The sequence below is a fragment of the Felis catus genome, chromosome A2 (genome assembly GCF_018350175.1).
Source record: "Felis catus isolate Fca126 chromosome A2, F.catus_Fca126_mat1.0, whole genome shotgun sequence".
Taxonomy (NCBI): Eukaryota; Metazoa; Chordata; class Mammalia; order Carnivora; family Felidae; genus Felis; species Felis catus.
Window position 1 is genome coordinate 124,996,946 of NC_058369.1, and position 14,437 is coordinate 125,011,382.

General features: G+C 45.5%; 1 protein-coding gene across 4 annotated transcripts in view; it reads left to right on the top strand.

Moving 5' to 3' along the window:
* Positions 1–14,437, top strand: part of BMPER (BMP binding endothelial regulator) — a 251,830-nt gene that overhangs the window by 227,301 nt on the left and 10,092 nt on the right. For all 4 annotated transcript variants that reach the window (XM_045052595.1, XM_006929299.5, XM_019825682.3 and 1 more), the window contains one exon: positions 11,444–11,574. In XM_045052595.1, the coding sequence (XP_044908530.1) occupies positions 11,444–11,574 (131 nt within the window). The remainder of the gene's footprint in view (positions 1–11,443; positions 11,575–14,437) is intronic.

Sequence of the window (14,437 nt, forward strand, 5' to 3'; positions counted from 1 at the left end):
AAGAAGGTGGTTGGCCCATGGTGTTTATGGTTTGGGTTTGGGGAATGTCTGGTTTCTGAATCTCTTTTCCATGATTTGAGAATGGCCACGCGCCATCCCCCCGTTGATGAGGGTGCGGTGGGCCCCTCAAGAATAATTCTCCTCTTAGGTCTTATGGACTGAGTTTTCCCTATACAGCCAAGCTGCACAGAGTATGGAGCACAAAAAACCCCGTCCCAGCGCAGTGATTGGATGTGAATACTGGTTTGCTGTGGAGCCCAAAGCAGGAAGATGCTTGATGAAAGGCACCCAGCATCTGAAAAAGTTCACTGCAGCGATGCATCCTCTGGGGGGCGTGGCCACCACTGCTGCCCTTTTATTAACGCACGTAGTGGAGGGTTTGTGGACTTGGCAAGCCTCCACTGCCTAATGTGAACAAGGCCTCTGGAAGGATCGGCCCCTTTGAAGCATCTGGGCTGGTGGTGGCTGCTGCATATGGCTGGGGCGTGGCCTCCAGATGCTGGGCGCCTTCACTTCCTTGGATTTTCCTCACTGCCAACTTGTGAAGGCGCGCTCCCACTCATACCCCTCAGCAGGCAGCCGTGGTCTAGACCCGCAGACCTGTCCCGGCACGCTGGGCCACCAATGGCAAGATTTCATAGAGGACTGCTGGGGCTGGGAGTCCCCGAGGATGGCGCTGAGGGGGATGCCACCCTGGAATGAGAGAAAAAAACAAAGCTCCACTTACGCACCCTTCTCCCTTTGCGCTTCGGCGGGGCAAAGCTAGGAGACCCTGGTTTCTGCCTGGCGCCCACCGCTAGCCCGCATGCGGCTGTTCGGACGAATTTCTCTCTCCTCTGTCACAACCGGACAGTCTGTTTTCTCACTTGACTTTTCTTGAGAACACTCTGAGCGATGATGCGGGGGAAACCGGCCTAGAAAGGGGGAAGGCTGTGCCCCAAGTAACCCAGGCGGCGTTTCCCACAAGTGTGGGAACTCCGCAGCGCTTTTTGCTGCCCCTTGCTGCCTCCCTCTGCGGACTCCCTGATGGCCTATCCTGTGGGAGCACTTTCCTCTCCCCCAGGGTCCAGAGATGAGCAGGGTGCCCTGGGAGCACGGCTGAAGGAGGAGCTCCCCCTAGAGTGCCGTCCCGCACCCACAGGAGCCCCAGACTGAGCCTCCTTAGTCCTGCCGCCTGTGGCCTTGCCCAGTCTCGCCCTGCCCTCCCCATGACTCTGTGAAAGTCCCAAGCTGAAGGCAGGGTCTTCTTTCCTTCTGCATTTCCACAGAGCCCGGCCTGTGTTTTTGCACACGGCAGACAGTGTTTGTCAAGCTGAATGGAACGATTTCAAAGGTGACGTGCGTCTATGTCGGGGGTAGAAATAGAATGAGTTGGGCTTGCCGCACAGAAGAGATATTGAGACTTTATTTTCTCTTTTGTTTTTAATGTTCTTTATTTTTGAGAGACAGTGAGAGAGCATGAGTGGGGGAGGAATAAGGGGGGGGAGGGACAGAGGATCTGAAGCAGGCTCTGCGCTGACAGCAGGGAGCCCAATGTGGGCTCATGACCCTAACCAAAGTTGGACGCTCAACAGACCGAGCCACTCAGGCGCCGGGAGATTTTTCTCGGTAAAGAGCGACCTCTCTTTCTGGAAGATCTTCCAAGTGTGAATATCACCTAGTGTTAAGGCTGGCTGAGGGCTGGGCAAGTTCACATTTAAATAGAGTCCTAGAATGCCAGTACTACAGTGATTCCACCATTTTACTAATTAAGAAGCAGGAACATGGCTGAACATTGTCAACACGCTGCGCTTTTGGCCTCTGATTGTGTTACCACCTCAGATGTGGTACCTCCTGCTTAGGGGCAGGGTCGGGTGCTCTTTTGTATTTGAGATTCTTTGCAAAAACAGAGTATGTGAAGCTAGATCCAGTGCATGGGTAAAGTGAGATTTTGCAAAAAGTACAAAAGCTGAGATTTTTCCCACCAATGCGCCACCTCACCTGCCCTCTGGCAGGGAGTGCCTCAGCTCTTCTAGCCTCTGTGGCAGAAAACCAGGAGACTTTTAGATTATGTGGGGATTTAGTCCACCAGCCAGCCTCACAGTTGTTTTACAGTGAACGTGACAGTGATGAGTTGAACATGTTTAAGGGAAAAGGAATCGGTTTTCTGACGAGCAGCCATTTTTATGTTCTGCTTTATCAGTCAGCCTCCCCCTCAAAAACAAGTAGAGTAAGAAGCAAACGTTGGAATAAGAATTAAGGTTACTTGGCACTCTAACTCTCAGCCACTAGAGGGGGGTAGTGACCAGGCTTCCTCTCTCCCTGGCTGGATTGTTAGCCGTCTTTGCCCAAACTGAAGTAATGAGTTATCCCTGGGAGAGTGACAACCTAGCAAATGTTTGCTAATCATGGTCATCTTTTCCCTCTGTGGAGCCAGTGTTTCATACTCTAGCAAAAATATCTCATTTTTTCCCAAGAGGAGTGTTTTCTAACCATGTTAGTCTGTCCAGCAAATAGCAGGATGGTGCACACACCTTCCCCAGCCATAAGGTACAAGACAACTTAACTATGAGCCGTGGGGAATATATTCTCCACAGATGGTCTTATAGATGGCTTTATCAAAGGAGGAAATATTTCAGGCTCCAGAACATGCACGATGATTGTTTGGTCTCTGCTCAGAGCAAGTGTAAGGGATTCCTGTTAAAATTGGCATCTATGGAAAATCATAAGCATTGCTATCTTTATTTATTTATTTATTTATTTTTAAAGGAGGTGCTTTTTTTTTTAATTTTTTTTCAACGTTTATTTATTTTTGGGACAGAGAGGGACAGAGAGAGACAGAGCATGAACGGGGGAGGGGCAGAGAGAGAGGGAGACACAGAAGAATCGGAAACAGGCTCCAGGCTCTGAGCCATCAGCCCAGAGCCCGACGCGGGGCTCGAACTCACGGACCGCAAGATCGTGACCTGGCTGAAGTCGGACGCTTAACCGACTGCGCCACCCAGGCGCCCCAGCATTGCTATCTTTAAAGGGAGTCTCTGTGCCTGCTGTGTTAGCCACAAAGCAATCTCTAGCTCTAGAAAGGTGTCCAAGGCCGAGGACCATTTCTGGAACTCCTATGCCACCCTAGTATCTGCCAGGCAGGTAGCACCTTTTGCCTCCTGGGGAATATAACCTTGGAGAGTTAAAGCAATCAATATTTTTCAGTATCTAGAGAGTGTAAATTAGGTAAAAAATGTAGAGTCCCTAGGTTTTAAACCGGAACTACATACATATAAGTAGGCAATGTATACGTGACAAGAACAGAGTGCAGGCAATCAAGAAAAGGGGTTCATTGTGAATAATTATGAAAGCAGTTCAGTAGGTTTTTCCCTGTTACTTTGGTAGTCGGATTTTTATTCTTGTCAAGGCAGAAAGAGCAAACGCCCAAGGCCGATGGGGGAGCTTGGGAAGATAACTGAAAAGTCATCATGGGCACAAGCACGCTGACTGATTCTGTGTGGCACCTATGAGTGTCACACCTATGAGTAAGGTTGGAAATTATGAGGATTTGGATCCCTAGAAGAAAGAAATGGGTTTTTTTGTTTGTTTTTTGGTGTTTTTTTGAGACAGAGAGAGACAGAGCATGAATGGGGGAGGGGCAGAGAGAGAGGGAGACACAGAATCGGAAACAGGCTCCAGGCTCTGAGCCATCAGCCCAGAGCCCGATGCGGGGCTCGAACTCACGGACCGCGAGATCATGACCCGAGCCGAAGTCGGACGCTCAACCGACTGAGCCACCCAGGCGCCCCGAAAGAAATGTTTTAACAACAGACCTGATGTGCTGCCTTGTGAGGAAACGTGGTCTTCAGAAACAGGTTGTGTGACTGTCATGGGCTTTTTGTCTTGTCTCATTTTTTAGTATTCGAGGTTGGACCACATGAGCATCAAATCTGAGATCTGGTGATTTGGAAACTCTGCTTTTAATCAGGCTTCTCCTTTTTCCTGAAATTCCCTTTTGCTCATTCTGTAATGAAGCAAAATTCTACACTTCCTTCACGACCCAGTTCCCATGTCTCTCCTACTCTGCAAAGACTTCTAGACACCCTTACCCACCCCCATGGAATTAGTCTTCAGTATCCCATTGCACTGACTTCTGGCCCAGAATACCCTTTATGTCATTTGGAGTTGGAAGGTGTGTCCCTCTGTTCACGTCTGTGCCTCCGTCTGAACAAACAGGGCTCGGTGAGTTCATTCTTCTTCGCACTTAGGAGTGGAATAAAGGTGTAATGCATGTGGGTCTGTGTGGGAGATCTAATGAGGCTGGATTGCAGATAAGTTCAGTATCCACAACCAGAGAAACAGGTAGACTCCCAGATTCTCCTGCCCCGTCTCCTTAGATCGAGTTTGTAAAATAAATAAGCTCATCCAGAAATACCTGGCCTTGCTGTGCTATCCTGGAAACCTAGGCAACCATAGAGCCAATAGCTAAGCCAATATTTGATATCAGATATTCTCGCCAATATTTAAGCCACCATGGTGTCAAACTATGGCTGGCTCAGGGAGGATCTGGAAGGAGCAGTACAGACTCCCTACCAGCTGGCTCTGCGGGTTTGCCCCACGCTTATTAACAACTCAATAAAGCAACCTCATGTGTCCCATTGTTGAATCTTTTGGCCCTATTTTTTTTTTATGTCAAAATGCTGTTTTTATGTGAATTGTTGAGGGTGCCCATGTAGTATTGAGAAGAGCAGATGTAGGCACTAGAAAGCCAGGGATGAAGTTATTTCCTTAGGTCTAATGTGGCATGGCTATCCCTTCTTATGGCTACCTCCTCTAGTAACTTCCATGCAATTCAGGTTAGGGAGGTCGGGGCAGAATTTCAAGGATTAAAGTATAAGTGAATTTATTAATAGTCTCTATTGATAGTCTCTTGGTAGTTAAACACACTTCTGTCCACCCAGCCAGGACTATTTCCTGAATTCTCTCCCTTCCCCTTTTCCCAGGGATGCCCAGGCACTAACCAACCTGAGATGCTTTCGCCTGATTCTGTGAACTTCCTAGATACATGGAGCAAGGAAAGCCATATGACCCCAGTGTGGTGTTCTAGTGATCGTCCGGATGTAGCCATGTTCTACTGTTGTTCTCAGGAAGGCTGATTTCCAAATAGAACAACGTAGTGCAGCCAAAGACCCTTCCCGGTGGCAGAGGGGAGAGCCAAAGCTCTGCCTCTGGCTCCCAGATGGTGCTGGCCATGGCACCTCTTGGCTTGCCCTTCTGTTCTCCCAGAAGCAGCATGGAGAGTTCCCAATGGTTAATCTATCTGTCTTTCAAAACTCTGGGTAGCAAACGCATGCACGCTTACCTCTCTCTGACAGGGGTGGCCTTCATGCCAGAGAAAGCAGAGGGAAAACTACTCGGTCTGCTGTTGCTAGGAGGCAGAGAGATGTTTGATGTTTTGATTTTAGCAGTATTGGAGGCTTGCCTTTTTAATAACACGAAGAGCTATAGGTTGTTCTTATGATATTGAATATATGCTTTTCTGAAACTGTGTCATGAAGGCAGACTTCTCTGATCAAATTCTTTATTCTGCCATTCATTAAATTAAAAAGAAAATCCCCTGGGATACAGCAGAGGAGTGTAAGAAGTTGAAAATGAAAATGCAAGGTTCCTGTGGAAGCAGCTTAGTTCAGAGGTTGCTATGGTGAGCAGCCCCAGGTGGAGGGCTGGGATAGGCACTGGCCGAGGACTGGGGCAAGGGTGGAATTCACGCTCTTCAAATATCAGTGTCCAACTGTGGCCCTGTGGAAGCTGGGCAGAAGTTATCAGACTGTTATTCACTCTTTGGGTGATTTACCGCATATTTACTGAGCTGCCTGTTCAAAGCACTGTTTGGCTGGATGAACGAGATACAGTTCCCCCGCACAGAGGAAGTGGTAATTAGGATTCAGAGGGTATGTGCTAGGATAAAGATGTAGAGGGGATAGGACCCAATAGGAAGGGGCTAACTTTTCTTGGGCCAGTCAGGAAGCGCCATGGAGCAGCTGAACTGAATGTTAAAGGATAGACATCAGATTCTTCCAGTGGGGAAGAGAAGGAAGCACATTCAAGGCAGGAATGGCTAGGTGGAAGGAAGCCTGAGGGTTAATGAGACATTGCCTATGCCCAGGTAAAAGAATGGGTGGGGAGGAAAAAGGGATGATCTAGATCGCCAGGGACCTTGAATTTGAACTTTCTCTGTAGGTGCCCAGTAAGAGTAGGAGTGAGCGTGATCTTGGTATCACTACATCTACAAACCTCTCTGAGGAGAGCGGGAATGGTTTCCCAACACAGATGGAGCTGCACCATCCATTAGAACCTTCTGCCATGACGGAACTTGTGTAGATCAGCACCGTCCAGCATGGTGGCCACTAGCCACACATGGCCATTGAACACCTGAAACGTGACTAAGGAAGTGAATTGAAAATTTTATTTCCTCGTAGTTAATGTAAATTTCCACTTAAACAGCTCCGTGTGGCTAGTGGCTTCTTTCTAGAGCTTTGCACGAGGCAGTGGTTGTGACCTAATGGAGGGGAGAAGACGATGCAAGCTTCCCTGCAGGTAAATTATGATAAGCTGGGTCTCAGGGAGGGAACTGACCCCAGGTGGGTTCTGACAGTATTGTGCTGGACACAGTGAGGAGAGGCCTTTGAAGAGTCTTATTGAGACACGACAACCGTACATGAAATAATTAGAGAAGGGGTCAGCTGGTGTGTGACAAAGTGCTGCCCGGCACGGCACCAGCTCGGGAGCACCCTGCCGTGCCCCTTGGCATCCTGTCTCCATGTCGCTGCATTGCACAGCTACGTGTGCCCCAAGGAACAAGAATCCTGCCTGTACCTCTCTGCTGTCAGGAAAGGTGCCAGGAGCAGGGTGGATAAATCAGAACATCATTTCTAGATACATTCATAAGCTCCTGTGACAGAAAGCCTGCTTTAAAGGGCTTGCATAGGCGGGCCTTTATTCTGTATTACCTGTAGAGCTTTCCTGGAAAAGCTCTATTGTAATGCAACCTGTGTTTTCCCCCTGGAGCGCCGGGCAGCTGTGTTTCCTGACCAGGAGCTCAACATCGAACAGAACATAACTGGGACAGAATAATGCCATGAAAGCAGGGAAACCAAAGCCATAAATCTTACTAACTACTAAGAGTGATAAAATTCTCCTACACATCCTATAACATGAATATAAATGCGCAGTATTGGTGCACACGGACTAGGGAAAGAACAACAATCTTCCATTAACATATAAAAATTCAATTCCACTGTGTCATAAATTAGATTTTTTTCTCATACTGAACTATTAAGTGTGATAAACGCAAATTGAACACTTGAATAACAATTGCTTTGCCCAACCCTGAAATTTGAAGTGCATTTGAGGATGCTTGCTTCTCTTAATAAGTTCCTTCTTCTTAATAAATTCCTTCCAGCAGAAGCATACCTAATTATCCCATTATCCATTCCATCCATCTGGATGTCAAGTCCATAGCATCAGTAGACCAATGAGGTGGGAGTCTGAGAATAACACACGGTGAATAGAATCAACACCTGAGTCGGAGGCACAGACCAATACAGACTAGAAAGTGTTAGCTGGAGAAATATTCAGCAACTAAGACCTACAAATGGATATTTTAATTTCCTCCCATTCCTTATTCTTTATTTTCTCACTCTAGTCCGTAAATTCTGATTGAAATATTAATATGTCTCATGTTACTCTTTTTGTTGATTTATCATTTTAGAAAAGTGATATGTGTTTATTATAGAAAATTCGCATATGAAGAAAATAAAAACAGCCACAATTCTACCACTTAGAGACCGCTGTGAACATTTGGTCGTATCTGTTTTCAGTTACTTTTGTTTTCTTACTTGTTTTCACGCAATACTGAAACACAGTTTTGCTCTTTTTCAGTCAATATTTCCTCCGTGTTTCCTCGTATCTTAAAATGTATTTCCAGAACATCATTGCAATGTCTTCAGGATATAGAGGTCACCTAAATGTATTTAACTAGGCCTCTATTATAGGCAATTTAGGCAATATATAGGCAATTTATTAGAGGCCATCTTCCTGCCTTCCTTTTTATTTCAAATAGCATTATGATGAAAACCCCCGTCTATAGAATCTTTGTCCACATGCATTACTATTTTCTTGGGTGCGGAATTTCCCTGCCAAAGGGAGGAACTTTCTTAGGGCTATGTATAAGTATTGCCCAATTGTCCCCTAGAAAGATCTTCTAATGCAGTCGTCGTTATTACTATGGGTGTTGAGATGAGAAGGCCCTGAAGTACAGTCCTGGTTTTGCAGATCCAGATCTGTCATCAGCCGTGTGACCTTGAGCAAGCCAACACCTCCAAGCTGCAGTCTCCCCAGATGTTAAGTGGGCCAGTAATAAGACCTGCCTCACGTCCCATTGCCGCGTGGACTAGATGAGACAGTCCGCGTAAGAGCTGACGACGGCAAAATGCCCGATGTGAGAGCTAACAATTACATACCCCACCGAGTAGGGACCATCTATTTCTCCATTCTTTCACAAACCCTGGGTACAATTTTGTGTATAAAACTCATCAGCTTGACAAGTGAAAAAAAGACATCTTGTAGTTTTAACTTCCGTGACAAAACACATCTCTCAAGCCTTTAAATATATGTGAAATATTTCAAGCGATGGGTGGCTTTGACACATGCTTTTTCCTCAAATGTTGTTCCTCATGAGTGCCAAGTAATAGAATAAGCTCGAGTCGTCCTTAGTTTTAAAGGGCAGATACATTGTTCACTGCATCTGCGTAGTGAGTGGCATATTGTGGAGGTGGAATACTTATATGCAGTGATTAGTAAATGTGTGCTTCAACATTAAATGCGTGCCTACCTCATTTTCTCCCAACAGTCTCCATGAATTGGATGTAGCTGCCCGCAATTTATTTTAAATTGTATAAATAGCTTCCTAAGACAACCGGTAGAAATAAAAAAGAAGGAAAACATTCACTTCCCTCACCCAAATTAAATTTTGTTTACTGTCCATACAATTTTACAGAGTCACGTTAGATGCTTTTTCAAATCGGGGGACACGTTTCCTCGTGTGGAGACCACCTCCTTCCCACACAAGGACCGTCATTCCACCAGGCCCCCTCGGCGCCCGCTCTATCCCCGTCACATCAGTGGGAGTCATGCCAGAGAAAGGGACCCGCACCCTATGGGCCAGGGAAGAGGGTGGATGAGAGAAGTCCTGGGAGTGAAGCAGAGGTGGGCTGAGAGGTCAGCACCAGCAGCCCAAATGTGGCCGTAATGTGAAGTCTGTGCCGGAATGTGACGGGTGTGGGTTGGTCTGAAATAAAAATCAAAACAACAAAGGCAATCGCAATCGTGGCGTTCAGGAGGGTTCATAGTCAGACATTTAGAGGCCGTCGTCATTTTAAGAACAGGCTTTCGTTTGCCTTTGTCAGAAGCCTGGAGGCTCTGCACAAATTTAAAGGCACAGTGCGGTGTCGGGTACCAGAAAGGGTTTTCTAGTGAGCAGGATTCCATGGGATTTCTGTAATGCACGTGGGAGGAGGTATGAAGATACACAGTCTTGATTATTCCGGAGAAGAGAGAGATCTGTTTTCCTGTCCTGTATCAGTCATTAAATAATTTTCTGTCTTAAGTCATCAGTCACCAAATAATCTCTCACTTGATGACATGGAGAAGGCTCCTTAGGTTTCAGTTCGGTTCCTCTTTTGTCCCTGTTAGTTCATATTTCCAAGGCTATGTCCTCGAGAGTTGGGCTGTAATACCTTTGCAGGGAGACAGTGAGTCTATTGATTCTTTAATATGGTTTCTGCCATTTAATTCTTGTTTGGAGCAGGCAGCGCTCCAGCCCTTACACACAGCTAGCTGGCCGCTCTCTGTAATCAGATGTGTACACACGTCCCATGCCAAGAGAAAATGCTGGCATATTCACAGTGGATTATCATTATCTGGTCACTTTTCAAGATCATCCGTGCTGTTTGTAATCTTGAGTATTATCATTAATTGTTTTTGCTTTCAGCCTTGAATTTGGTTCTGCAAGGAAGAGGTTTTGCTGGCAAGGGTCATGAAAAAAATAAGGGCAGCTTCACGTTCTTAATCTTGAGGGCTTCTTGCATTACTGTTAAGTCAGAATTGTTAGGGAGTAAACTTGCTGGAAGGTGAAGATGAAGGTGGTCCTGTGGAATAACAGGAAGAGCAGTAGTCTCAGGGGATGTGATTTAGTCCACCCTTTTGCCTCTTTTTAACGTGACTTTGGGCCCATGTATTCATTTGTAAAATGACCTGTTTATTTACAAAATAGGGACTGTGCTTTGTCCTGTGTAGCACTCAGTGACAGACTGCATGTGGAAGCATTTTGTAAACGATAATACTGCACACCAATGTAAGGTCATCACTGTGTCTTTGCGGTCGACACGCTTGAAAATTTGTTGGTTTATGTTGAAGCCTATTTCAGTTCTCTTCATGTCCTGGCCCATCATTTCCACATTTGAACTTAAGCTACCGGCGCTTGGGTGGCTCAGTCAGTTGGGCGTCTGACTTCAACTCAGGTCATGACCTCACGGTCTGTGAGTTCGAGCCCCACGTTCGGGCTCTGTGCTGACAGCTCAGAGCCTGGAACCTGCTTCTAATTCTGTGTCTCCCTCTCTCTCTGCCCCTCCCCCACTCATGCTCTATCTCTGTCTCTCTCAAAAATAAATAAACATTAAAAAAAATTAAACTTAAGCTATGAAGACCTTGGCTCAACCTTCTTTATCTTTCGGTCTAATTCGAGGCCTGGACGTTTTGCTTTATTTGGAATTTGTCACCCCACATTCTAAAGAATGAGCATCAGTATTTCTCAAGAGACTAAGATTCTAAGATATTGCCAAAGCGAATCTTAATTGTATGTCTTCAGAAAGCCCTGGGATCTTATACTTTTATCATACTGGGCACTATTTTGGTTATATTGTAGTAGAAACTATTATTCTTGTATTAGAGCTATTCACAAAATGGCAGCACTTTGAATGATGACTGTAGTCTAAGAGCTGCCTTTCCAACATGGCCAACCGCTAGACATATTGATTATTCGCATCCCAGTCAATTAAGATTAAATCAAATAAAAAATTTGGTTCCTCACACACACTAGATACATCCCAAGTGCTCAACAGATGTTGGTCATGGAGACTACTTTGGACAGTGGAGATTATAGCACATTTCCGTCTTTGCAGAAAGTTCTACTGGACAATCCTCTAGAAGAAAGGGAACCTAATATCACCTTCTTCAGAGGTACCCAATAAGGTTTCATGAAGAACTTTTATGCCATTTTTGGATTTCCAACCTAAATTAGCAAACTTTCATGGTCAATCAATGTTTGACATCCCACTTACCTACCCCTTCCTGCAAGTCACGTTTAGGGTGTTTGATAATTTGATATTTTTACATGTTCATTTCTTTCTGTTGGGTTCCTTAGGTCCTGTGTGACAGACATGTGTGAATGTCCAGTCCATAAAAACTGTTACTGCGAGTCATTTCTGGCATATACCCGGGCCTGCCAGAGAGAAGGCATCAGTGTCCACTGGGAGCCTCAGCAGAACTGTGCAGGTGAGAAATTCCTGGTGGACCCATCCATCAGAAGTTCACTACAATCCCCAAAATAGCAATGAAAGAGACTCGCTGATACGAACGGCCACATTCCCCCTTGGCCAAAGGTAAATTCCATCAGTAGTCCAACTGGATTGCAACTTGATAAAACACAAGGGCTTCCCACTAGGCAGGATAGAAAGCACTTAAGAGAAATGCTTTGTGACAAGCACATTTGAACAATGTAAGGATTTCCACTGTTGCAAAATCCTCTCAACCTCAAGCTATCAGCTGGATGTACTTAGCACACGGACAATCACAGCTGTGGCTAAGGTTATATGTGGTGCAAAGAATATTCATGATGATTACAGTCATTTAAGGTCTTCAGGATAAGTGTGTGTGTGTGTGTGTGTGTGTGTGTGTGTGTGTGTGTGAGAGAGAGAGAGAGAGAGAGAGAGAGAAAGGGAGAGATTGTTAAACCCTAGCAGAATATTCTTTTGCCTCTGAGAGATAGATTTTTATAATACTTGTTATAGTCCTTTGATCTCAGGCAAGTTAATTAGCTTATTGGATATCTGTAAAATGGACTTCTTTGTTCATTCAAGAAATATTTCTTACAAAGTGTCTACGTGCTGGGCATTGTGCTGAACACAGTGAGTACTCTGGTAGCTTAAGAGATGAAGCCCTTGTCACTGAGGTGCTGGCAGTCCAAAAGGAGAACCAGGTGAAAATAGTAACTCTGCAAGAAAATACTGGCTAAGTATGTTAAGTGTGATGTAGGAAACAAACAAGGCAGAGCAACAAAAGACAAATGGAGAGGGAATGGGTGGCTATTTAGATGGTGACAAGGGAGGGCTTCTCTGTGGTGATGATAGGAGCCTTGAAGGATTGAAGGGAGTTAGGGCAAGAATTCTATGCAGAAGAAACATATTTTATGACCATAAAGCAGGAATAAAATAGCATGCTCTCGAACTGGAAGGGAGTCAGTGTGGCTCAAGCATGGTGGGCAGGGGAAAGAAGCATAAAACGGGGGTGGAGTAGAAACAGGAGCTGGATCGTGCAGGGCTTTGCAGGTCTTGGGAGGGTGGTAGCCTTTATTCCAAGAGTAGTGGAAGCCACTGATGGACTTTGAGCAAGCCTCATTCTGCTTTCTAAACATCACCCTGTGTCCAGGCTGCTGTGTAGAGAATAGATTGGCCGGGGCAAACTGAAAGCAGGTGACCAGGCAGGAGTGTGGTGGTGAGCAAACAATGGTGACTTGGATTAAGATGGAGGCAGTATATGAGGAGAGAAGAAGAGAGATTCCCGATATATTTTGGAATTTTACAATATCTGTGACGCAGAATGATACGCATCAGTGATATGTATGTGAAACATCTGAAAGAGTGTCTACCGCATAGAAGCTACTGCTGCTAATTAGATCTGGAGAGGAGATGGCTGAGTATTTGTCACTTACTTCAAGGGTTGGCAGACATTTTTCCGAAAAGGGCCAGATTTGCCTGGAATGAAGACACAGGCGGGTTGCACTAATTCTACACTAATCCTAATAACCTTAGCTCTGATATTAGAAAAAAGGCAGTTCTTGGCACTGCTAACTCCAGAATGTCTATATTGGTGGAGGTCACCTGGTTGGAAGAGAGGTCAAGAAGGATTGCCTTGAGGCTGTGTTTTCATTGAGTGGCCATCTTGTTTACTCAGACCAGTGAGTCTCAGTCTGGCTGGGCATTGGAGTCACCAGGGAGTTTACAAGATAAAAAAGAAACCTATGCCCAGATATCCTGTTTTAATTGGCCTTATATAGCTTTTAAAACTTCTCAGGTAATTCTGACTTGTAGCCAGAGTTGAAACCACTGAGTTAATTTTTATTCCTACTTGGGTGGCTTTGAGGGAGTAGGATGACAGGTATTTGGGGGTTACTAAAACTTCTCCAACCTGCCCCTTGACAAAATCACTTGTCTGTGTCCATGAAAAGCACTAAGCCCTTTTACCTACTTCTAACTTCCATTTTGGAATTTGCTCTCTTCTCTGCAAACCCAAGTCCAGTCTTTGTATCTGAGTTCACTTTCTACAGCAAGAATGTCTATCAATGTTGCCCTTATGAAAGGAGTATTGATTTGATAAAAATAACTCACAGTGATACTGGTGGACTGGGTCCGAGGATGCAGAGGGGGGTCCTGCAGGGCCAGCCAAGAAGGTCCTTGGCTTCACACAGGATGGAAAGCAAACTCAAGCCAGCAGAAAGTGAGAGCAGAGTTTATTGAAGATACAGAGACAGCAGATACAGACAGAGCATCCGGGAGACTCAGAAAGGAAGTAGAAGATGAATCTCATCTTTGCTAGGGGTCTGGAGTTTTTATTGATGATTGTGGTCTGCTGCACATGTCCTCTTGGGCATACGGGAACTGGTCAGAACAAGGACAGTGTCCTGATATCCATCATAAGTCATGTATCCCCTGAAGCCAGGGGACCTTGGCATCCTCAAGATGTCTAGTGCCAGTGATCCGGAATATGAACATGATGGCTTCACCCTATCATTCCTTAGGTATTATCTATTGTGTTGAAAGATTCCAAAGAAATCATTAACTCCTCATCCCTTACAAGGAGGACATAAAGTAAGGCATGTGTAGGGCAGGGGTGCAGGTCCTAGCAAGAATAGAAGAAGGAAAGGGAGCAAAAAGTAGATTTTTATGGAGTCCTTCAGGTTCCCTATCTCAATAACATGGTGTGGTTGAGGATCCTAAAAAGTAAGACGGAATGGCTTACCTCTCACCTAATGCATCAGTGTGGGGTAGCATAGTAAAAGGGATGTTTTTGTGGGACCAGGTCCTTTTAGTACACCTTGAATATTCCTAGCTCGCTTTCTCTCCTTTGAGTCCTCCTTCCC